This window comes from Equus caballus, chromosome 17 (assembly GCF_041296265.1).
Source record: "Equus caballus isolate H_3958 breed thoroughbred chromosome 17, TB-T2T, whole genome shotgun sequence".
Classification (NCBI taxonomy): Eukaryota; Metazoa; Chordata; class Mammalia; order Perissodactyla; family Equidae; genus Equus; species Equus caballus.
In genome coordinates, this window is record NC_091700.1 from 66,964,895 (window position 1) to 66,989,180 (window position 24,286).

General features: G+C 39.0%; 1 protein-coding gene across 3 annotated transcripts; it reads left to right on the forward strand.

Moving 5' to 3' along the window:
* Positions 1-200: 200 nt before the first annotated feature.
* KLF5 (KLF transcription factor 5) lies at positions 201-21,588 on the forward strand. Of its 3 annotated transcripts, none has more exons than XM_014732129.3 (4): positions 201-428; positions 7,199-8,072; positions 9,113-9,172; positions 19,855-21,588. In XM_014732129.3, exons 2-4 carry the CDS (start codon positions 7,211-7,213, stop codon positions 20,031-20,033), a joined length of 1,101 nt encoding a protein of 366 aa, XP_014587615.1. In that variant the 5' UTR covers positions 201-428; positions 7,199-7,210; the 3' UTR covers positions 20,034-21,588. The 3 variants fall into 3 exon arrangements, with proteins under 3 accessions (XP_014587615.1, XP_023477454.1, XP_023477455.1); XM_023621686.2 differs by lacking the exon at positions 201-428 and adding an exon at positions 3,928-4,877; XM_023621687.2 differs by lacking the exon at positions 201-428 and adding an exon at positions 4,876-5,413.
* The last annotated feature ends 2,698 nt before the right edge of the window (positions 21,589-24,286 follow it).

Sequence of the window (24,286 nt, forward strand, 5' to 3'; positions counted from 1 at the left end):
GCACAAAGAGTTGGCATGGGTCTTAGCACTATTTTTACACATTTCATTTACAAATCAACCTCCAGCGGGTGTTCCCTTGTGAGCCGTGCGCAATTCATTTGAACACTGAGCTGCGTGTGCCCCACAGCCTAGTGCCATTAATGCTTTTGTCATCACGTCAACAGCAATTGGCTCAAAACATTGCTCATTGTGATGCTGGTGATGTGGCCTCCTTAATATTCTAAAAGATTGTTTGGTATAACTGCTTCAGTGCAGGATTTTTTTCCTTAACTTTTCCTATCATGTTTAAAGTCAGAATTCAAATACAGTACAGTGTAAGCTACAGTGTGCCTGGCCTATAACTTGGTTCAAGGCATTTATGTGTATGTCATTTTTGTCTGTTTATTATACTAACAAGGTGGAAAAAGCAATCCCAGTCCCCTCAAAAGGTAAAATTCTGTTTTTTGTATATTACTAGAGTTTTAAAAATAGGTGGTTCGATAAATTATAGTACATTTAGGAATAAGTGCACACTGAAAGTTTTATGAGATATTTCATGAAGAACACATTTAAATCCAAACAAATATAAAATTTAATTTCTTAAGAACTAGGGTGAGAGACAGCACAAAAACAGAACATTAAGTTTTTTTCTTAAGACATTATTTTAATTTGTACAAAACAGAAGTATACAATCTTATTTAAATTCCATATTTTTTTCATCACAAAAGGAAGGAGCAGAGCATCTTTTCTCGTGTTTCTTAATCTTTTGAGTCAAAATGGTTTGGATTTTTCCTAATCTCAGTTAAAGCTTCTAATTATTATGTTCTTTTCTCAATGAACTTTTTCTTTTGGATGTGTGGCTTAAAGCAGTTGCCATTAATGAAAAGATTAAAAACAAATGTTTCAGAGGACAATAATTATATTTTATATTTCTATTGATACAGATTCTAACACTAGGTAGATAATTAATGAATATCAAAACAGTCACTTTAAATTGAATAATCTTACCCTAGAGAAGAGGGTATTCCCTTTATAAAAAATTATTTTTACTCAGTCTCGTGCTTTTTTTGTGGCCCGATATCACTCGGTAATTTGATTCTGGTTTTACAGAAATGGAATAGTCCATGAATATTTTCCAAAGTGAATAAAATCTTGTCTAAAATGCTCTAGGTCCCTTCATTTCAAGCTCTCCCTGACATTTTGGCCAAACAACTGAATACAGATATTTCTTTTGCCGTATCTTCTTGTGAACATTGTTTTAGTGATGGCTCCGTATTTCTCTCATCTCATCATTCGGAAGCTATTTATTACACTTTTTTCCACTCCCTCCTTCAAAATTCCCCCTCCCCCATCGTTGAATGCCTGTTCAGCCCCCACACATTCAGGCATATTTATTCCCGTAAAGATAGTGACACTTATGGTTTATTCTAAGAGACTAAATCTGTGTTGCCCAGTGACTAAGGACTTAAGCATGCACACTGCTTCTACACTTAGCCTCCTACCTAACTTGACTACTCAACTTTTTCTTTCTTTCCCTCAGATTCTCTGTTTTGGCACAGTTCAGTTAACACACCACTCACTGCCAGGCCACTAATTGATTTCTGAAACCTGACATTTGTTTTTTGTTTTCTCCTATCTTCCCTAATGGTACAGCACTACTCAGCAGGAAGGAATGCAAAGAACTAGAAAGTTCAAAGTAATTGAGGATCTGTCCATTCACACTCTCTGGCATCACGCCAGTGTAGACCTGGAACATTTGAAAAATATTTATCAAGTTTTAACCCTTTTTGCTAAGTCGATGAAGCAGGTTTGCAGCTGTAGCATTTGTGTTCACAGCAACAGCAACTGAGCTTGGTTGAACATGTTCTTTATATGTTCGGAACCGCATGGCAAATGTCTCAGAAAAGGATTACTTTCCAATTTCCGTACTATTGTACAGTGCTAAGCTAGCTATTTTCTATGAGATTGCAGAGCTGGGCATTTCAAAGAAACCATTACTTAAAAGTGGCAGCCCTATTTCATGAATCTTTATGTCAGAAATGAAATTTAAATAAATGCTACTGTATTTGAGCAAAAAAGATTGTATTCAGCTTTTCTACTGGAAATGTGTTGCCAGCCCAACCATAGCTAGGTTCATATCTGTATGTATTAAGAAAAGTGGAAATGTGAAAAAAAATCAAGAGGATTATAAAAACTTTTTATTAAACATTTATCAAATAGCTAGGTATTTCCCCCATTGGACAAGCTTTTGTAAATGAAAGCATGTTAAAAAAAAATGGGACGAAATATAGAAACATTTCTAGTAAATAACTATATTTCATTACAGTGAAAACTTAGGTTGAAATAACAGGCCACTGACACTCTGGTAAAAAAGAAAGACAAAAGGAAAGGTCTCGAAAGGCTTAAAAGCAAATAAAAACATAAATAGATACGAAATTGTATTAAATCTAGATTAGATTTAAAGTTAAAAAGAATACAAAAGTTCTTTTAAGAGTTATCTACATCACACTCAGGTTTGATCACGTTATCAGCATTAAATAACTAAAAATCTTTCAAAGTTCAATTTTTTAAAAAGTTATATTAAATCCCATACCAATTCTACAATCTGTTTCGAAGTTATTTAATTACATAACTGGGTTCAATATTAGAGAAAAACAGGACAGCTTTTTAAAGGTGAAGGGGGAGAGTATGAGGATTGTTTGCTCAGAAAAAAATTTGCAAAAACACTTATTAAGTAATACTTTGGAGACATGAAAGTATTCGTCAACCATTATCTGAGAGCAGTGACACAGCTATAAAAATGAATCATTTATTAACAAGAAGGGAATGAAAAGGAGAAAAAAGTATATTTTACAGTGTAATTTTATGCTTTCTAATAATAAATCAATACCTCTAATACTTTATTTGTACATTATTTTTTGATCTACACACTGAAATGAGGTCCATACCTTTGATAGATCCACTCTTTGAAGTGAATGTTTTTTCTAAGAACTCGGTTTTTTAAAGCTTTTTTATTGTGAAGTGATGAGTAGGCTGTTGTATATGTAAAATTGTCTGATAGTATAGTGTGCTGTCAACATATATACATATGTAGTAATATTCCAGGCATTTTTATTGCAGTTTCTTTTTCCGGCTTCCCAATAAGCCAGATAAAAATCTTGTACATGACCACTGAGGATTAAGAGAAGCGGTTTCCTTAGGTGATTGCTGGCAAAAATTCACCTTCTTATTATAACATAGTAAATGGACGGTAATCTATTTGGCTATTACTTTCCTACAAGTTTGGATTCCCAGTTTTCAGAGTTGCTGCCTGTCTAATATTTGTGGCTTCTTTGATTGTCTCTTCGTAGGAAAAGGTGTTAGGTAAATGTGCTACGTTTCTGTTTTGTAAATAGCAAACTCCATTTTTTGAACATACAGTGGTAGCAAAAATAAGTCAAAGATGTAATGTCTATTTAAATACATTTGATCTAGTCGTTAGTGCTTAAATTAGATTCCTTGCTTCGGCTAGAATCAACAGGGTAAAAATATTAAAAATTTCAAAATTCATATGGCCCATCCCCCTTCTCTCCGTACACGGATACGACTTAGAAATGTGTGTGAAAACCTCTAACCATTTAAATACTGTAGGAAAGACAAGCTTTTATGCAAGGACTTAAAAAAACTTGCCATTAAACCTTTTATTCCAGGCTTTCCAAATTTGCTTTGCTAAATGGATATATTCGCTGCTAAAGATACATAGAGACAAGAGCTGTTTTTAAATTTGTTTATCACACCGCCCCTAGTTTTCCGCTAAAGAAAAGTACATTTTGTATATTTAAAAATATACACTCGTTAAACGAGTCTCTAAAAACCTGAGCGGCCCCCCTTCGCTGCCTTCTGGGTTTCAGCTTTTGAGTTTCAGGTCCTTGCACAACACCTAAGACGTGCAAAACTCTTTTTCTCCCTAATCCTGTCAGAGAACAGTCCGAAGAGATCTCCCTCCACGTCTCCACCCTAATTCTCTCTTCCTAGATTCCACCCGCTTCTATCCCTCCCTCCGCCCCCGGCTCCGCCAGCCCAATCTGTCAGAGAAGTTGTGTACAAACTGCGCGGCCGCCCTGAGCGCGAAGCTCGCGCCCCAAGAGGGGTGCGGTCGGCCCGGCGGAGGCGGGGCCCTGGGCGAACTTCTCCCTCCTCATAGGCTAGCCACTCCGGCCCGGCCGGCCTTGGCGCCTCGCGATTGGTCACGGCGCTGCCAGTCTGGCTGGCGGGCCCCGCCCACCCGGAGTTGGGTAAAATACAGGCGGGCGTCAAGTGTCAGTAGTCGCGGGGCAGGTACGCGCGCTCGCAGCTCGTTCGGGGAGACCGGCGCTGGCGGGAGCGGGCTCCGGCGAGTGAGAGAGCGCGGCGGGGCGGGGCGGGGCGGGAGAAAGTGGCCGCCTGGAGGACGTTGGCGTTTACGCGTGGCGGAGCGGAAGAGTTTTGCTTTTCGTGCGCGCCTTCGAAACCCGCGCCTGCTGTTGCCTGAGGGGTCCGCCCCGAGCCTCCCCCCTCCGCCGCGGCCCCGCGCCGAGCTCGCCGGCCCGAGCCAGCGTGGGTGAGGTGGGAAGCGCGCTCGACCCGCGCCCTGCGCCCGGAGCCGCCCCCGAGTACCCATGGCTACGCGGGTGCTGACCATGAGCGCCCGCCTGGGACCCGTGCCCCAGCCGCCGGCCCCGCAGGACGAGCCCGTGTTCGCGCAGCTCAAGCCCGTGCTGGGCGCTGCGAACCCGGCCCGCGACGCGGCGCTCTTCCCCGGCGACGAGCTGAAGCACCCGCACCACCACCCGCAGGCGCAGCCCGCGCCCCCGCAGCCGCCGCAGACGGCGCCACCGCCCGCCGCGGGCCCGCGACTGCCCGCCGAGGAGCTGGTCCAGGTAGGAAGAGCCGCCCGCCTCCCTCCCGGGGCTCGGGCGTGTCCCGTCGCTGCGACGCGCGGGCGACAGGGGCCGCTCCAGGCTGGGGCGTGCGTCGGGGCGCACCGGGAGCCGGAGTGCGGGGGCAGCCCCGCCCTGCCCGCCTCGCCTGGGCACCCGAGTTCCGCAGGGAGAAAGTGGGGGGACCCGAGGGAGGGTGTCCAGGATGAATCTGCCCTGGCGGGTCCGTCCGGGAGCGGTTACAAGAGGGAAGTAGGTGCTCACGCGCACCGTCGTTGTTTTTCTTATATTTGGAGGATGAAAGCTCGTCCCTCACGCCCAACTTAACTTCGATGCCGCCTTTCGCCGAAATCCCCCCTCCTCCCAGTGCCGTGGCCTTGGAGGTCCCCTCCCCGCCCCGCGTCGTCTCTGGTTAAGTGGAAACGCAAATCAGGGTGCTGGCGGGAGGCCCCTCGGGGCGCTAGTTTCGTACCCCATGGTTCACCCTGTTTTAGACGCGATCAGGGGCTGCCTTTAGGAAACGGGAGTTAGAAAAGGTAAGGTTGTATTGGAGGGCTTATTTTTCCTGTAAAAGAAGGAAAGGGAGGGGGGGAAGACCAGGGTGTTGTTTTCCTCGTGCGCGTAAATTTCCTCCCGAGCCGCGTTGAAAGCTGGCAGTTGGCTCTTACACTTGCCCGGCAGCAGAATTAGAGCAACCGCCTGTTTCTTTCGCCCACGCAGGGAGTCATATAGCCCAGAAAAAACTTCCCGGGACTTTTAGCCTGTCCCAAGGAAAAAAAAAAATTGGAAACATACCCACATGCAAACAGCTGGAAGAGCTAAAATCAGAAACCACTAACCACCACGGGAGCGAACTGCATGAAAGGGTTTAGTTCGGTTTATTTCAAGACGCTTCATTTAATACCCCTTGGTATATTGTGTGTTTGCTACCCAGCTCCTACTCCGGGGGTCTGCGAGTGTCGCGGTGCTGTGAAAGGGCAGTGGCATTTGTCAGAGATGTGACTCACAGGACTAGAGCGATAATTTTTATTTTTAAATCATGTCTATCTGAGAAACCCCGTCTGCAGCCACACCGAATGAGACGAGGTCCGATATGAAACACTTTTGAAATTAAGTAGCAGCAAAGAAATGACTGCGTTATTCACCGATTGAGATGCTGCGGTTAATAGTTCTCTGAGCCATCTAGTTGGTGTTTCTCTTCTCTTTTGAAATTTCTTATTCAGTGTGACAAATCAAAGGAAAAACTATAACAGGAGAGAGGATGGCTGTAAATGGTGATTTTTTTTTTTTTCCAGAAAGTAGGATAATCCAGGTTGTAACCATTTGAAAACAGTTTGGTTATTTCAGTTTGTCAATTTTCTGCTTAGGAGATACCAAGAGGGTAAGGGGGGTGACTGAGCTTTTTACAGAGTAGGGGGGAATGTAGCACTGGCCCCTGAGGACGACATGATAAATGTTTTGCTGATGACTGTGCTGGCGATTCAGCAGCCTCCCCACCCACAGCCCCTTAGCACCACTCTACCAAGGGAGTGATTTTCCCCTAGGTAATTAAAGATCTGTTTTAGATAGGGATATGAATAGGAACATTTCATTATCATATTAACCAATTACAGAATCTGCTGATTAAAATCAACATTTAGATCAAATGTTGAATGTGAAGTTGTGTTCTTTCAGTGGATGCTATATTTTGCTCAAAACATTGTATTTAAGTTTCAGTTGAACTATAAACGAGAAAAGACACGAAAATAGCCAAGGGATGTGTCTTATATTAGATATTTCAGCAATATCTATCCAAGCAAAAAAAAACCCCAAAAACCAAAAGACTTTGCAATATTATTAAGATTTGCATAGTTTTTAAAAAAACATGTTAAATTTATCTATATGGAATGAATAGAATTGAGGTAATTTGGCAATATTACAAAACTGTACTTTAGTTCCAAACTTAACTGCGTAATGGGACAGGGAATCTTGCTTGCACGTGAGTAATAATAAAATATACTTTATTATTGCATCAGAAAAGAATATGGTTTCTGTTTGCTTCTTTTTTCTCTTGATTTGCCTCTTTCACTTTTTGTCCGGGGTTCATTGTGGGAGCAGTTTTACCAAGTACAGGTTGTACAGAGTTTCATAAGGTTTTGGTGAACCAATTGTTACACAATTGGCAAATAAACCTGATATGTTTATAAGCAACGCTTAGAAGGAGCTGGCCCTAGTACTTGTCACAGGGATTGTTGGGGAATTTTTAGTAAGCACCGTTTGTTTGTCCTTCCTGAGGTGATGAATCGGATGGATTATGCATGTTCATATCTCTTCTTTTTTAGACAAGATGTGAAATGGAGAAGTATCTGACACCTCAGCTTCCTCCAGTTTCTATAATTCCAGAGCATAAAAAGTATAGACGAGACAGTGCCTCAGTCGTAGACCAGTTCTTCACTGACAGTGAAGGGTTACCTTACAGTATCAACATGAACGTCTTCCTCCCTGACATCACTCACCTGAGAACTGGCCTCTACAAATCCCAGAGACCGTGCGTAACCCAAATCAAGACAGAACCTGTTACCATTTTCAGCCACCAGAGTGAAACGACTGCCCCTCCTCCGGCCCCGACCCAGGCCCTCCCCGAGTTCACCAGTATATTCAGCTCACACCAGACCGCAGCTCCAGAGGTGAACAATATTTTCATCAAACAAGAACTTCCTACACCAGATCTTCATCTCTCTGTCCCTCCCCAGCAGGGCCACCTGTACCAGCTGCTGAATACACCGGATCTAGATATGCCCAGTTCTACAAACCAGACAGCAGTAATGGACACTCTTAATGTTTCTATGTCAGCCGCCATGGCAGGCCTTAACACACACACCTCTGCTGTTCCGCAGACTGCGATGAAACAGTTCCAGGGCATGCCCCCTTGCACATACACAATGCCAAGTCAGTTTCTTCCACAACAGGCCACTTACTTTCCCCCGTCACCACCAAGCTCAGAGCCTGGAAGTCCAGATAGACAAGCAGAGATGCTCCAGAATTTAACCCCACCTCCATCCTATGCTGCTACAATTGCTTCTAAACTGGCAATTCACAATCCAAATTTACCTGCCACCCTGCCAGTTAATTCGCAAAACATCCAACCTGTCAGATACAATAGAAGGAGTAACCCCGATTTGGAGAAACGGCGCATCCACTACTGCGATTACCCTGGTAGGTGATCTCGCCTGGTTGAAGCATGAGTACTTGTGGTTAGTGTTGGTGTGAGTGTGCCTTCTTCAGCCTCAGGTTTTAAATTTACGCAGGAAAGTAGGGCTTGATAATGAAAAAAAATCATCTACTTTGTTCTTTTCGTAGCTCAGTCTCTGTGCCTTACCCTGGTATGTAACTTTAGTTGTCTCTTGCGTAGTTGGTGTATTAAAAAATGGCCAGAATATTCTGGAAAAAAGTTACTCTGGACTCTATAGTATTAAATAAAATTTGAAGTTGGAGTTTAATGCCAGAGTTACGTTGTTTAACATAATAATCTAAATTGGAGTTTTAAATTCTGGATTAAGTACCCTAAAAAGAGATTACTTAAGTAAGGTAGGGGAAAATAAGGTGTGGTAATGCAGTGGGGATTGAGAAGGCTGCTATCCTGATGGTAGGTACAGGACTGTCGGGACAGAACAGATTTAAGGGTAGTTCTGATAGCATATGAACATATGTTCGTTCTTGAATGAGGGACATGGCACAAAATATAAATTGATGACAGTGATGAATCTATCTACAAGTTGCTGGCATCAGCTAGTTTATGATTAATACAGGGTATGATTTATTGACTGTAGTACATGATATGGCATGACATACTGAATGAAAAAACGAGAAATGTAGGAGCACAGAAAATTGCAGTCATCCTGGATAATGGTTTAACCTTGTCAGCTCTCGAGCCATTAAAAACGTTTAAATCACGGAAGTATGTGTTACTAGTATAAGGCACATAGTGGAATATAAACACAAATTTCCCATTTGTAACTAGGCTTGATTGTCTGCGCTCTTTCTGCTGAAGTGATACATAAAGCAGATCACTTTATACCTTTAATAAGGCAATAGAGGAGCGCCCTTTAAAACTTCTTTTAAAACCGAAGCTTCAAATACCTCATCTAGCATGAAAGATTTCTTTAAAGCCAGATTTTAAACACCAAATCATCAAATGTAAAGATTTCAAAAGGATCTCCCAAATGACAAGCTGTTCTTCCTCTCCTTTATTTTAGGCTGCACAAAAGTTTATACAAAGTCTTCTCATTTAAAAGCTCACCTGAGGACTCATACTGGTATGTAATTTTCTTGTTAATTCTGTGAGTTGTGTAAATAGTGTAAGTGGTATTCATCCTTTTAAAAGCCAACACGTGTTTGATCTCTTCTTTCTTCTGTCAGGTTTTATTTTTAATGGCCTACCTTTTCAGCACTGGTTTGGCTCAGAATTCAGTTCACTGAAAGTCTGGTTCCAGAAAGGCTGATGTCCCCTCACTAAGGCCTTGCCCTGTCACCCCACATAGAATTAATTACCCAAAAATGTAAACAACAGTGTTTACTAACGGATTTTAAAACTTTAATGGCACTGCTATTCCTATCTTGAAGGAAAAAAATGTAGCTCATTTTCTCCTCCATAACAAATCAGTTGGCTTCTATAAAGCTATATTAAACACTAAAAACCCTTCCATTTAGTACGTAAGTCGTAACTGCTTAATACATTATCTTTAGTTTCATCTTAAGCCTAAAGTATCTGTGTTTAGCATGTTTTCTATGCTTGATGAAAGGTAAGGCTGAAATTGTAGAGTATTAAAATCAGGCCAAGATGAGGTCGTGGTTTAAAGGTTTTTCTGCACCCACCCCAGCCTATATTTGATGCGACTGAGAGACTGTCTTTATGCTAGCTTGTATTTCATCCTTGTTTAAAATGTGCTTTTTTAAGTTTAGCCCCTTTAATTTTATAAATATTTGTTTTGTCAAATCAAACAATCAGTTTTCAGTGCTTTTCAATTTTAAAACTGTATCAGAACCCATTTTAGGGTGAAACTGGGTCGCATGCTTTAAAAGCCTCCAGATACCCCCAATATTTTCAGATCTATCAATTGTCACTCTTCGTGATTTTCTTAAAAGGCCAACCCTAAAAGGAGAGAACTTATACAAAGTGATTGTTTTTTTTTTTCTCTCAGTAAATGCAGCCTTAACTTAAAGTTCAAAGAATAAGTTAGCTAATAAAAGCAATGACCGAGCAAAATGTTTTATTCCATCATTGCTATGGAAACCGAAGTATTCAACAGTTCCTTTGAATGGATTGTTGGATTAGTGTAAGGACTTGAATCTCCCCAGGCTAGATGTTACTATGGAAATTGAGTTTTGATAAATGAAGTAGTTATCTCTAACTGCTGCATTAAAAAGTAAAAGCCTTTGAACAAAGGTCAGTGCTGAGATAGAACACAAGAGAAAGATGGCTGCGGACATTTTGTGTGCGTGTTAGGAAGTATTGTTGCTTGATATCCCAATGATAAACACTGCTTACTAAAATCTAAATAGTGTTTGTGACCATAGGGTAGATTCCAGGGCTTTCTGAGAAATCACTTTTAAAGAAAAGACGTCTCGTGTTCTCATCAATGAAATGAATAGGTTGTTTTGGTCTGAAATTTTTAGATATAGACCAATTGATTATATAAAAGGAAAGATTCTACATAAGCTGCCCAAAGTAGAAATTATGTTTATGTTAAACACACACCCCTTACGCATATAAGAAGCTCAGTCCAAAGTTTTCAAAATACAAATGATAAGGCCAAGAAGACATTACATATAGAAATACTAAAATATCTTCTTATAGAAAACACATTATATTAAGAAAGGAAAATTGAAAATGGATTTTTTACCTGAAGTTTGATTAAGGGGAAGTGAAAATAACTTTGAAATAATCGAAGTAGTTTTTCCTCTTTGAAAGTCCTTGAAACAGGAGATAGGAAGGAGGGAACACAGTTTTCATGAGGTTAAAGTCTCCTCATAAAAGAGAGTGCAGTTGCATATAACGACGTAATCGACTGCTTATTGCCGGGATGTAGTCAGAGCATATCTAAATGGCCTCGCAACCCTGTCAGGGTTTAGTGCTCTGAATGCTTATACCTGAGATTCTGGAACTTGACCTGCTGGCAAAGAAATTTAATAGTGGGTTGTGTTACCAATGCTTGTCCTAATAAAAACAGACTAAAAAGATGACCTAGGCCTAGTTTGGGTCCCATGCGTCGGACTTTTTCACCTGGTCATAAACGTGTGGCCTTCGACTTCTAATGAGGGAGCCCATGTAATCCAGTTTAATGAAGTTTTGTTTGATAGTCTTTCAAATGCCTTAGGGAGGGTTTGTAGCAGACTTGTTCATCTGGCTAAACCCGTTCTTGGGTAATCATAGAGCATTGAGGTTGTTTTCTCCCTCATTTCTAGTTTCTAGACAATGCCTTTTAAAATTACCTCTGCTCTCTCATGGCATCCTCCCCACCCTGCCTGTTGTTTTTAAATGAATGTATCTGAAGCCAGCAAAGGCTTCTTTTTTTTTCTTCCTTTTAAGGCCCAGGTATTTCTAAATAACTTCTCTCATTTAATCCTTTTCTCGTTTTCTTTCTGTTTCCCTCCCCACCCATCTGACCTTGGACAATTTATTAAAAAAATTTAAAAACAATCTGTATGGGAATTTTGATCTTTTATATGATCTAAAAAATTACTTTTTAAATCATAATGTGAAGCACCCTAGTGTTCCTTTGGAATATAATTGTAATTGCTTTAAAATGTCAGGTTACCTTATGTTTTAAAAAATGATTTAAGCAATTAAAACAACCTACATCTGAGTTCTATTTAATTGCTTATTCTGGATTTTTAGCTTGTAAATGCTTCTTAACTTGACTTGCAAATTGAACATAAGGAAATAGTCTTCCAAGACAAGACCTTTTAAAAATAAATTGGTATGAAAGAGTAGAAGATACCAGTTTCCTGAGCCAGAAGTCTCATAGCATTCAAGTTTTTGTAAGTTCCTACAGTTTGATTTCTTTGTTCAGAAGGAATATACAAATAACACAAAGTTCTTTCTTTCTATGGTTAAACACAATATCTGAAACATATGTTGCCTCTATTCTGGGAAATAATTACATTTCACTTTTTAGAAACATGTTTTTATACATGTATTATAGCATGCTTATAGGCCTATAGAGGTACTACTTATGGGTGTATGGGTGTTTGTGTGTGTTACTTGTAACGTGTGTATATGCGTGTCATGCCTCTGATTAGAAGTAATTATGGCTGCTTCTAGGCAACAGTGTCAAGAAGTGGTATATTTCCAAATAAAAATATCTGTACTTTTGACGGCATTTAAATGTGAATGTTCTGCTGAAATTTGTGTATGCCTCATGATGTATGCAAGGCGATATACCCACTGCGGTCATTTAAAAGTTGCTCCCAAGCACCTGTTAAAAAAAAGATTGGCATACCATTTTGCCCTTACAGATCAACATGACTGGTAGACAGATTTATGAATCAAATAGAAAAATGTACTGCTACTAGCGGTATAGCTGTTTGTGCTCATACATCTTACTATCTTTTCTTTAATTTCATAATGAAGATTTAAAATAACTTCTAAGCGCAGGATTGGAGCCAAAAGAAATTAAATGCAATAGGAAAAATATTAAGACTATATACAAAGATAAAAGTGCAAGAAATTGAAAAATTTTCTTATCACCGGTACTAGTTTCTTGGTATGTCTATAGAGTACCGTAAGTTGAAGTATTGCTTTTACGTTCAGTGTGGAAATTTCTTTGAAAATCATGTTTACACTTAAGTAAAAAGTATGTACTTTCCAAAGAAAAAGTTCTGAAAAAGTAAATAGTGAACCAGATACTGACGTTTGAAATCTTAGTGGTTTTAGTCACATGTATGGATATGCACTTAACCCCAGAGAATATGCTAAAGTGGTTGGGATATTAGGCTATGGGAACATTATCAGTCTCGGCTTTCTGGAACAGGGCAGAAAATGAGCAGTTGTGCAGAGAAAGTCTTGGAGCAGCACACACACTTGGCTCAAGTATCTCTTAGACCCAGACTATGCACAGGCTGTTACGTGTGTGCTAAGTGATCCCAGGATAGCTTGCCAAGGGTTGACGAGAAAAAGACAATTGGAAACACCCCCACAAAAGAAAATGGGAACCCACTAATAGCATAGGAACACAAAATGGACTCTTGGAGTGAAGCACTATGCTGTTAGTGCTGTGTTTTACGCTGAGCTGTGTTCGGGATTCGGAATTCCTTGTTTAAGAAAGGATTCTACAGTAAGTTTTGGAAAAATTTTTAGCCCAAGCCTAGTTGTAAAGGGGGTAAGTTCCCAAATTCTGCCTTACTTGCTTATGCAGAACACTATTTCCTAATGACATTTATATTAAGGTGTTACGGTGTATGCTTTAGAATACATAACCTCTGCTAGAAATTTGTTGCTAAGGGTTGATTCTGGTTTCAGTTTGGGTACTAAAAAATCCTTAGGTATGAATTCCTGTCTAGTTCTTTGCTCTACACTTATTATCCATTGAATATATTTGATAATGGTTTTTTATGTAAAAATATTGACGATGTTAACAATAAAGATTTTCATTCATGGCACTTCCGCATTAAAGGAAACATTCAAAATGTTCTGAAAATGAGTTACTCTTTTTTGTGGAACTGGAAAGGAGCAAAAGGCTTTAAAAATATATAGGAAGGATTTTACTTCTTTAGAAAATTATTTAGAGCTAAAATCAGCATATATATCTCATATGGTTTGGATCTAGAGATCAATATTGGTTAAATGTGTAATCTGTGTTTTTGGTAGAGGTGAAGAAGTTTTGTAGGATAAAATTATTTAGTACCCAATGATTTTTTGAGTCTATATTTGGAAACTATGCAGGAAAAAGTATCACATTTAGCCTGTAGTATTAGATGTTTCTAGTTAAACGTTCTTAAATTATTTTCATTTGCAGCTTTGAAATTTATTTTCTATATTGACAATTTCAAGCTTATGTAAAAAAAAGTCGTGGCTTAAGAGACTTGCTGGTTCAGATCCCTGGAAAGGTATTTATGAGCATGAAAGCTTAGAAACAGTTTTTTTTAATGACTCACTGGGAAGATTAAACTTTGCTTCCAGGACTTGTTCTTTCATCTGAAAAACATTTACATAGGAAATTGATTAAACATTGTTTCGAGATGATAAAGCTTATCAAAAGTTAAGTATAATTTGATTAAGCAAACATTTCTGACTGATCTCCTGGAGAATCCAAAGAGAATCTCTTCCTTTTTGTTCTTAAAAACCAGTGGGAGAAAACAGTTCATAAGTGCATTAAACAGAATTGCCATAGTTGTGATAGAAACAATCAGCTGTGAAGGTAGAGAGACTGTAATGTTTTTTAAAACAAAACAAAATAATTTAATCACCCAAGGTTTTTACTTTGGCAGATATTTTTAGTTCTATAGAATTTAGTGGCTGTTTACTTGATGGCCTACATCTTTTCTGGTGAAAGGTTAGAAACAGTAATGTCCTACTTTAGTAAAAGTGTCTCTAGCAGCATTTCTGTTCTGTCAGCCTGTATTATTTATCTTCAAGGAGCTCTGACAACTTGATTAAGGGTGAGTTTTTACACTGTTTTAGAAGTGTACCGTGGGTGACTTTCATTAAAAGCATCTAGGCTGAAGAATAAATTTCTTTGTGATTACTTTATAAATGCAAACCTTGAAGAGTTGGGAGGAATCTCCTGGTCAAGGTGTCCACATTAAGTACAAATTAAAGGAAAGATTATCTAGCACTCATTCCTTGCTGAAAAATGAAAATACAGGGTTTTTCTATTTTGGTTAAAAAAGAAAAAGTAAAATATTTCATCAACACTTTACTTTTTAGAAAAAATTGAGTTTGAACTCCTATTACAAGAAAGTGAATCTGAGTGTTGTCAGGAGACTGAAGGATTGATATTTCATTAACACTATTAATAGAGGGTGTTTTCTGTTGTTTTTATGGAGAACTCTTAGGAGAAGTAGCAGGAGCTTAGAAGCCTGGAGATTCATTCTCTGCTGGGATGTAGACGGCAAGTGTAGCCCTGGACAGCATGGCCCCACCTAGCCGAGCCCTTTACGTTCGGCAGATCACTGCTCTCTGGCCCCAGAAGTGTCCCCTCGCTGCCTTTGCCCAGCAGTAGGAGAATAACTCCTTGATTTTCGTCAAATCCAGTCCAATTCTGTAAAAGAAAATGCGTTTACATAGAGTTTACTCGTCCTTGTAGAACTTCAGGATGGGTAATAAACTGATTCTGAACATGTCCTCCTGAAGAGGCTAAAAGCATGGTTCTTACTGTACGGACGGTTAGGCAGACTGTCTTCAGTGGTGGGGGCAGAGCAGAGCCAGGCGGCCCTGCTGCAGGAGGGGCCCGAGAGAGAGGCAGTCTGACAGACTCACAGTGGACGCCTTCCTGCCTCTTGTACCTCCCCTCCTTTTCTTCTTCTTCTTCTTCTTTTTTTTTTTTGCTTTTTCTCCCCAAATTCCCCTAGTACATAGTTGTAAATTTTAGTTGTGGGTCCTTGTAGTTGGGGCATGTGGGACGCCACCTCAGCATGGCCTGACGAGCAGTGCCATGTCCTCGCCCAGGATCCGAACCGGAAAAACCCCCGGCCACTGAACTGGAGCGTGAACTTAACCACTCGGCCACGGGGCCGGCCCCTCCCCTCCTTTTCATTAGTGAAAATAACTGAGTTGCTCAGACCTGGGCCAAACAGGTGATTGTTCCAAAGATGCAGTAGGAGAAGTGTGGCCTTGCAGTTGGAATAGAAGACAGTCTCTGCCCTTGGGGAACTTTTGGAGCTAGCTAAGGAGGCAAAATACAGCTTTTTGAAGCCTTCATACAGCAATGCATGTGCAAGTGCAAATCAAACACTGGGAGTAAATTCAAGTGATGACGGGAATACAGTGAAGTGGAATGATCTGGACTGTGGAGAGGTTTTCTGGAAGGAGTAAGGTGAATCAGATTTTAGAGAAAGGGACAAACACACGAATCACCCAGCAGGTAGAAAGAAGGGAATTTCTTTCTTACTGTATCTTTTTAATTAGTTTCCTTAAAGTGGGCACATTATTAATAAGGATTCTATATGTACTAAGTATTAGATGCATTTTGCAAGTACTACTAGTACTAATCTTTGAAACAAACTGTTTACCCTTCAGTTCCAAGTGCAGGAGATATGCTACAATGAGCTTTAATAAAAAGATTTTTTAAATGGAAAATTACTGGCATAGATGTATAAAAAATGTGAATTAATGAGCCAAAATCATCCTACTGTATCTGGGTTTTTTTTAGATATCAAGTATTTCCCCATGAATTTCTTCAATCTTGGGGATTAATGTGTCCTATTTTTTACCTTCACTAGAATATATAGACTGTTTCAGAGTCTAAGTTCCAATAAGTCTCTAATGATGGAAAGAAATATAATTATTGAATTGCATGAAAATATTTTCCTCCTGAAATAAGAGCTCATTTTGAGCTTCAAGGACTCTTAAATTCTAAGAATTAAGATTAAGTACTAACTATTGAAATAATTTATTCCACTTGAACAGTTTGCATTGTTTTGGTTCTCAGAATAGGCTGTGGATTTTAAGTTCTCTGAGGCCAGAAACCAAGTCTTGTTTGTCATGTTTTGCAAGTCACTTAGTGCAGGTCACCCTCTCGTGTACTAAACATGACTTGGATTCTGATGGTTTTCAGCCTCTTTCAGATATAATTGATTGGATTATCTTTTAGACATCAAGAAGGCAGCCAGATGTACAAATTTGCTGTAAGAAACTTTTAAAAAGTTACCTAAAATAACTATTCTAGGGTAAATATTTTCATCGATGGCATTTTTCTTTTGTTAGGAGACTCGAGTAGAACGTTCTAGGGAAAGGCCTTCGTATGACCCTATTGAGTATGTTCAGCAGAGCAGAGAAACCTCCCATTCTGTTATGGTAGATTCAAAGTCATTTTTTTATCTGTTCATCAGAGGAGAAAAAATAGATAAAAGATAATTTTTTAGTTCATCGCTGAAAGATCTTTCAGATACTCGACAAACATTCTGCTGTGGTTCTGCTAAACCACTGACATTCACTTAGCCTGGGTGGGGTAAAGGGGAACCATCATTAGGTGGTAGTTGGAGATTGTCAATACCAGCACAGAACAGTTTTTGGGACCCCGCAGGTCCTAAAGGTGCTGCTCCACTGAGGATTGGCCCAGCCAGGGGTTTAAGGCCCGCTCTGAGTCCGTTAAGCTGTTCCTTAACTGACCTTCACGAGTGGCTTTAGACTCTTTAAATAAATTTGAACTGTATCTATGTGTTCCTTAAATCATTTCTGTAGAGTGTATTAGTGTTTGCTAATGGAGGATGTTAGCAGGACATCGAGGGAAAGTGGAAGGCCAGGATTCTTAATGTGGAGCTCATGGTTTGCTTCCAGCTCGTGGAGTTGTTGTTAGGATTAAGGGAAATAATGAGAAGTACCTGACTCTGGAATATGTGCTCAACGGATGTTTTTGCCTACTCTCTTTTAATGGTAATGTTTTTGCTTAACATTTTTATAAAGTATATTAATTGACTTCAGGATGGATAGTATGTATGTTAAACTCTAACATTTTTTAAAAAGGTTAGATTCCTAGCAAAATATTCCTAGTAATTTTAGAATAGAATGAGAAAATATATCCTTTGAGATAAAGTTGAAGCTTGTTTTCCATGCTGTGCAAACTTGTCATTTTTTTCTTCCTGCCTTTGGAAAGTTTCACATTAACAGCATGAGGACTTAAAAATACAGTTGGTGTTGAAAGAGCTTAACTAAATATTTTAAATTGGTGGTATTGGAAGGAGATTCTGTAAAAATCCAATTAAATTTTTGAAAGCTCTATCCTGTTGAAATAACTTAAAGGAAGTCAGTTTGGTTTCCCAGAAGTACTGTGCATAGTGTTTCTGGCTGAGGAAGAAAGGCTCGAATCTGCTATTTGGCCAGAAATTGGGTCCTAGCTTCCTCTATGGTGTTTGCCTTGAGCGGTGTTGACACTTGAACAAATCCCATAGAAACTGCCCCAAGTGGGCAGTAGCTGTCCTTGCTTTTATAGTAAAGACTTGGCCCTGTAAGTAACGTCCCAGACACTGCTAGTATTCTTGGCTGAGTAATCTATAGATGTGCATAAATTGAGAGCAAAACCCCAAATGTTTTAGGAACTTTAATGGCTACTGTTTTTCAACCAATCAGTAAAGTAAACTTTAAAAAATATTGGTGCAGTTTATTGCTTCATAGCCAATAAAAATAGTGAACAAAAAGAGTCTAGTGTCCCTTGTTTCTTAAATAAACTCTGAGAATTCAGTTCTCTTGCTATTTAATTATTAAATTCAAAAGACTAGAATGATTTCTTTTAAAATTGGGGCACTTTAGGAATTTTTTTACCTTGCTTCAGACATCAGAAATAACTTTCTCTTTCCATTAAATGACAGTAAAGTATTTAACCAACATGTTTGTTTTGGTGATTTATTTTTCACAAGGAACAAAAACAAACACTGTGCAAAAAAGTTATTTTTTTCTGACTGATTTACATCTCCAAGAGTGATGGCTACGTTTACTACTACTATTAAAATATTTCTACATATTAAGCAGATTCTACGTGAACATAAGTGAAAAGTGGCTTAGTATGTTACTTAAAAGTTTTGAGTATATTAGCTTAAATTCTTAGAATTTACTGTGAGGAAAAAAACATTTCGGGAATTGAGATGTGCATTTTTAAAATAGAGTGATAGGAACCAAAAAAAGAATTAAAGAAATAAAGAAAAGTTTGTGTCTTGGTTCAGAGCCAGAGGAGAGGAAAGAGGAAGGTGGTTTGGGGATGTGTACCAAGGGAGTTGAAAGAGATCTCATGGGAAATAACTGGTGCAAATTTCAAAGGGCTATTCTAGCCCTTTCTTCTTTATCCTTATGGGTTTTTGTTTAAGAGTCAGACTGGTTATCAGGACAGCAAAAAGTATATTATCCACAAACTACAGAAATCTCAGTTGATGTGGACAGTGTCTTTTAAAATTTGGACTCCGCTGAGTAATCTTACAACTTCCTGAATGTGATACTGCTAAATCAGGCAGAAGGGCTGTTGAGTGGTGTTGTGGTACGAAGTAACAAGTGTTCAAAGCAACTCGGAGGCTCTTCCCTTTCAGAAGAGAACATTTTTAAAGCAATTTTGGAGTTTCACTATTCAGAATTTTAAAAGGTATCCATATAAAACTCAGCTGTAAGCCAACAGTATTTTTTTTTTTGGAAGGGGAAGATTCACCCTGAGCTAACTAACACACTGATGAAAGTAATGTGTGTGTGCTAGAGTGACTTTCAAAGAGTGCCCTAATTGTCCATTCTAGAGGCCGAGTGTGGAAGTGAACTGGTTTATGTGCTGGAAGTTTCAGTCTGGCTAATTTAGAGACATTGAGGGCCAGTTTGAAGAAAAGGATTGCAGTTGTGGTACATTAAATTCATTGTATTGGTGATTTGAGTAGCTCCCAGTTTTTTTCCTCCCATCTTATAGGCCTTAGTCCTACACTAATTTAATTTGGGTTTGTGGGTGTAGAGATTGTATTTGCACGGTAATGACAAAGCCACCCAAGCTCATGTAGTCATTGCATGAATTTATACCAGCAAGGGCAGCACATAAAAATAAGTACTGATTCATCGTGCATGTTTAAAATTGCCATTTTCCTGTTCTTGAAAGGTACACACAATAGTTATTTTCTTTACATCATTAGGTTAAATGCTCTTCTATGAAACAGTGACTCTCTTTACTAGATTACCTCGCGGGAATTTAGTTCATAATGGAATCCCTGAACTTTTCTTCTCCTGGACCATGATTTTAAAAAGCATTCTTAGGCAGTGTCTGTGATGTGTGTCTTGCAAGCAGGCCGCCTCACCGCTCTCGGTTCCTTGTCACAGGTGAGAAGCCGTACAAGTGCACCTGGGAAGGCTGCGACTGGAGGTTCGCGCGCTCCGACGAGCTGACGCGCCACTACCGGAAGCACACGGGCGCCAAGCCGTTCCAGTGCGGGGTGTGCAACCGCAGCTTCTCGCGCTCCGACCACCTGGCGCTGCACATGAAGAGGCACCAGAACTGAGCGCCGCCCGCGCGCACGACGGCCCGTGGGCCGCCTGCAAACTTAACTCTACATAAAAAAACAAAACGAAAAACTGGAAATGTATATTTTGTATATTTGACAACAGGGAATACATGTATTAATACGCAAGTGTTTGGTCCTTTTAAGAATCTGGAATGATGCTGTCACGTGTATGGCTTTACTCAAGCAGATTTCATCTCACGACAGGCAGCCACATCTCAGCGTGCTTGGGGTGGGGTGCGGGGTGCGTTTGCAGTGTTTCTACCTGAGCACCGTCATTTAAGGTGACAGTGTTTGGTAAACAAGTCAGTTGGCAGGCACAGGAAGAAGACTGGATTATATGTCAAGATTTTACTTGACATTAAGCTGTTTTTTCAATATTAGATAATTCCTTAGAGGTGCGCAGTGTATCTGGCAATTCACAAATAGCCATTGAACAAATGTGTTTTTTTTTTTTTTATGAGTTGCCTATATTTGCTATTCAAAATTTTGTAAATATGCAAATCAGCTTTATAGGTTTATTACAAGTTTTCTAAGATTCTTTTAGGGAAAAATCATAATTCTTTTGAAAATAACCATGAATACATTTACAGTTAGAATTTGTGGTAAGATACCTCTTAAAACCTTACCAAATTCATTTCTTTAGGGGGAAGAAGAAATAATCATTCAAAATGAACGTTAAAAGCAGATTTCATGCACTGATTAAAATAGGATTGTTTATTTTAAATATGGAAGACATTTTATATGAATTGTGAAGTCAAGAGCTTAAAGATATTTACAATATATAAAAGTTAAACCTCTTACAATAAGCTAAACAGTATCATTTTTGAAAAGAAGGACTTATGTAGTTTTCACATGGCAATGTTGAACTTATGATGCAGTTTTCATATACCAAGATGTTTGCTCGTGTAGGACTGTTGGTTAAATGCCAATTTATGTGGATTTTGCATGTAATATACAGTGAGACACAGTAATTTTACCTAAATTACGGTGCAGTTTAGTTAATCTGTTGTTAATACTGACTCAATGTCTGCTTTTAATTATAAATGACATGTTGAAAACATAAGGAAGCAAGCGCTACATATATGCAATATAAAATAGTAATGTGATGCTGATGCTGTTAACCAAAGGGCAGAAAAAATAAGCAAAATGCCAAAAGGGTCTTAATTGAAATGAAAATTTAATTTTGTTTTTAAAATATTGTTTATCTTTATTTATTTTGTGGTAATATAGTAAGTTTTTTTAGAAAATTTTCATAACGATAAATTATAGTTTTGTTTGTTAGAAAAGTTGCTCTTAAAACATGTAAATAGATGACGAACGGTGTAAATATTTTGTAAGAGGCTTCAAAACGTTTGTACGTGGAAACATCCCTACATAAAAGAGCAGAAATCGGTTGCTGTTTTGCTTCTTTCTCCCTCTTATTTTTGTATTGTGGTCATTTCCTATGCAAATAACGGAGCAAACAGCTGTATAGTTGTAGAATTTTTTGAGAGAATGAGATGTTTATATATTAACGACAATTTTTTTTGGAAAATAAAAAGTGCCTAAAAGATGCATGTGGTGCCTTCCTTCTTCACCTACAATAGCAAAAACAATTAGCAAATTCTGTTCCCAAAACTATTGAAAAGGGTCTTTTTCATCAGTGCAGTTAATAAAAAACCAGTTCCTACTTTGAACCAATACCTACCTTTGTTTAAGACAAAAGAGAGGGATTTAGTTTTAAAATAAGATTAGAAGTCTAAAGGGAGGCCCTTTTTTTTGTCACTACAAAGACCTATTGCATTGACCTTTTCAAGATCATTGTTTGAAAACACTGTAGGGGTAACTTGCCTATGCTAGTTTTATCAGAAGTAAACAAAACAAGAATTGGGTTTTTAACATTTTTTTCCCTTTTAAAAGACAAAACAAAGTTGATTTTATCCACTAGCAACAAGCACACCTATTTCCTTGATCTTGGTTTCCAATACTATTCCCCAATAAAAAGAACTGGAGCTCCTTAGAGAAATGGCTGATTCTAGGACTGGGGCAGGAAATATAAGGCTGTCTTATAGTGTCAGAAAGCAAGGAAGTGATTAAAAAAATCCCACAATGACGGGGGTATGTCAGAGCATCCACATAAAGTAGGATTGGATTATAACCCAAAGTATAAAATATTCACAAGTCCATAATGACATAAATGAATGAATAAGAGAAAAGAGATATCTGCAGATGAAGTCCAATTTTTACTCCACTTTTGGAGGTAGAACATAACTCCCCACTCAAGTGTGGGCTGCACATAGTGACTTTATTCTAAAGAGTACGATGTGGCCAGGAGGGGAGGGAGAGTAACTTCACAGTGCGGAAACCTGCCAGACACCCTCAGCGAGGTGATGGTGGTCCATGTCAACAGTGGTAAATCTTGTTGATAGTGTGTACCCTTGATCTGATGTGATGAAATGGAGTTTGCCTCTGTGGTCTCCCTTCTGAAAACAGGCAACTCCAGTCTAATCATAAGAAGCACATCAGACAAATCCTAATTGAGGGACACTCTATAAGACACCTAACCAGTACTCAAAACTCACGGTCACGAAAAAATTCAGGAAGCTGGCACAGCCAAGAGAAGCCTCAGGAGACATGACAACTAGATGTGACAAACTAAATGGGGTTCTGGAACAGAAAAAAAACATTAGGGAAACACTGAGGAAATGCGAATAAAGTGTGGAATTTAGTTACTGTATCAATATTGGTTCTTTATGACAAATATATGACGTTACTGTAAGCTGTTAATAGGGGAAACGGGTGGGATATTCAAGAACTCTTATCTTTGCAGTAATTCCACAAATGTAGAACTTCTAGAGTAAAAAAGTTAGGTTTTAGAAAAGTGAAGGAAAGAATTGGTATCACTACTGTATATCAATAGATGGGAAAATCCCTGATGTTGTCAGAACTAAAGTGAAAATTGCAGTTACGTAATTTGGCATCATAAATTCATTCGGCCTCTCATTATTTGACGACTCATTCTTCCCTGTCATTCAAGTAATATCTAGGTCAAGCATTCCCTAGCCAGAATTTCTCATTCTTTCCTGGGGGAAAAATTTAATTTCTCTGTCTTAAATTTATTTCTAGAAATTGAAAGTGAGGCTATAGGTGTTTTGAAGCAAAGACTACTCCACGTGTCTAGCAACGAATGAGAGATGTATCAGTGTTCAGTTGTAATTGATAATCATATGAATTAAGACATTTTCCTGTGAGTAGAAAGCTCCACTCTTGCTTTGGTTCCCAGCACTTAATTGTATTCAGCTTCCTCACAACTACCATTTTACCCCAAATTACGGAGCCCAACTGTTTCCAGTTCTCTTTCCCTCTCTTAACTTTTTCTCTCTTTTGCAGGCTGTCCGTTCTCCTCTCTTACCAGCTACCTGTTCAAATCCTTGTCTGCGAAAGCTCGCTTCAGACCCTCAGTCTTAAGCCACACTCACTGGCGCTTCTTTTGTATTTGGAGACATTATGGCATTTTAGCATTTTCTGGCTTCTATCATATGTTTTTCTTCCTCAGATTGTCAACTCCTTGGAAGAAACACCACTTTTTGGGTTGTCTTTGCATTCCTGCGCTTATTGAGTGATAAAGCAGCTGTCAAGACATAACTTTATGGTGCTGTACGAATTGGCTTAAGCCCTGCAGCGATTGAATCTAATGTTCCCCAAAGTTCCTCTTCATGCTGCACTGTTGATACAGTGCTGGTGTTGGATTTTTGATAAGGTGTGTGACTGCGAAACTGTGATTATAATGTGGGCAAACAGGTTGTACCTTGTGAACTCTTAAACATTATTAGTGAGTTTTCAAGGGAAAATTATTTTAGACAACTATGCCTAACACACTTTTCAAAGCTGCAAATAATTTAATTGCTGATCATTAGCATGTCCATTAAATGAATATCTGGGTTCAAACATATTCTGACCTGTCGCTTGGCAAACAAGCGATCTTAACCAGACAAAAATTGAGGAATACACCAAGCTCCAGTTGGCCAGAATGCAATAATGTGATTTGATTTCAAGTAAGTAATGCTCTGAGTTTTAACTATCTTCAGTTAGTTTTTATTTTCCCCACCCCCACCCCCAAGTTATCTTGTTTTTTTGTTTTGCTTCGTTTTGTCATTTCTTTCTTACCTTGTGGCTTGTGTTAAGTGCATCAATCACTTCATGGCATCCAATTAGAGAATCCTTAGATAAGCGTGACCTGGCCTGCCTACATAAAAATGCTCTTCAAAATC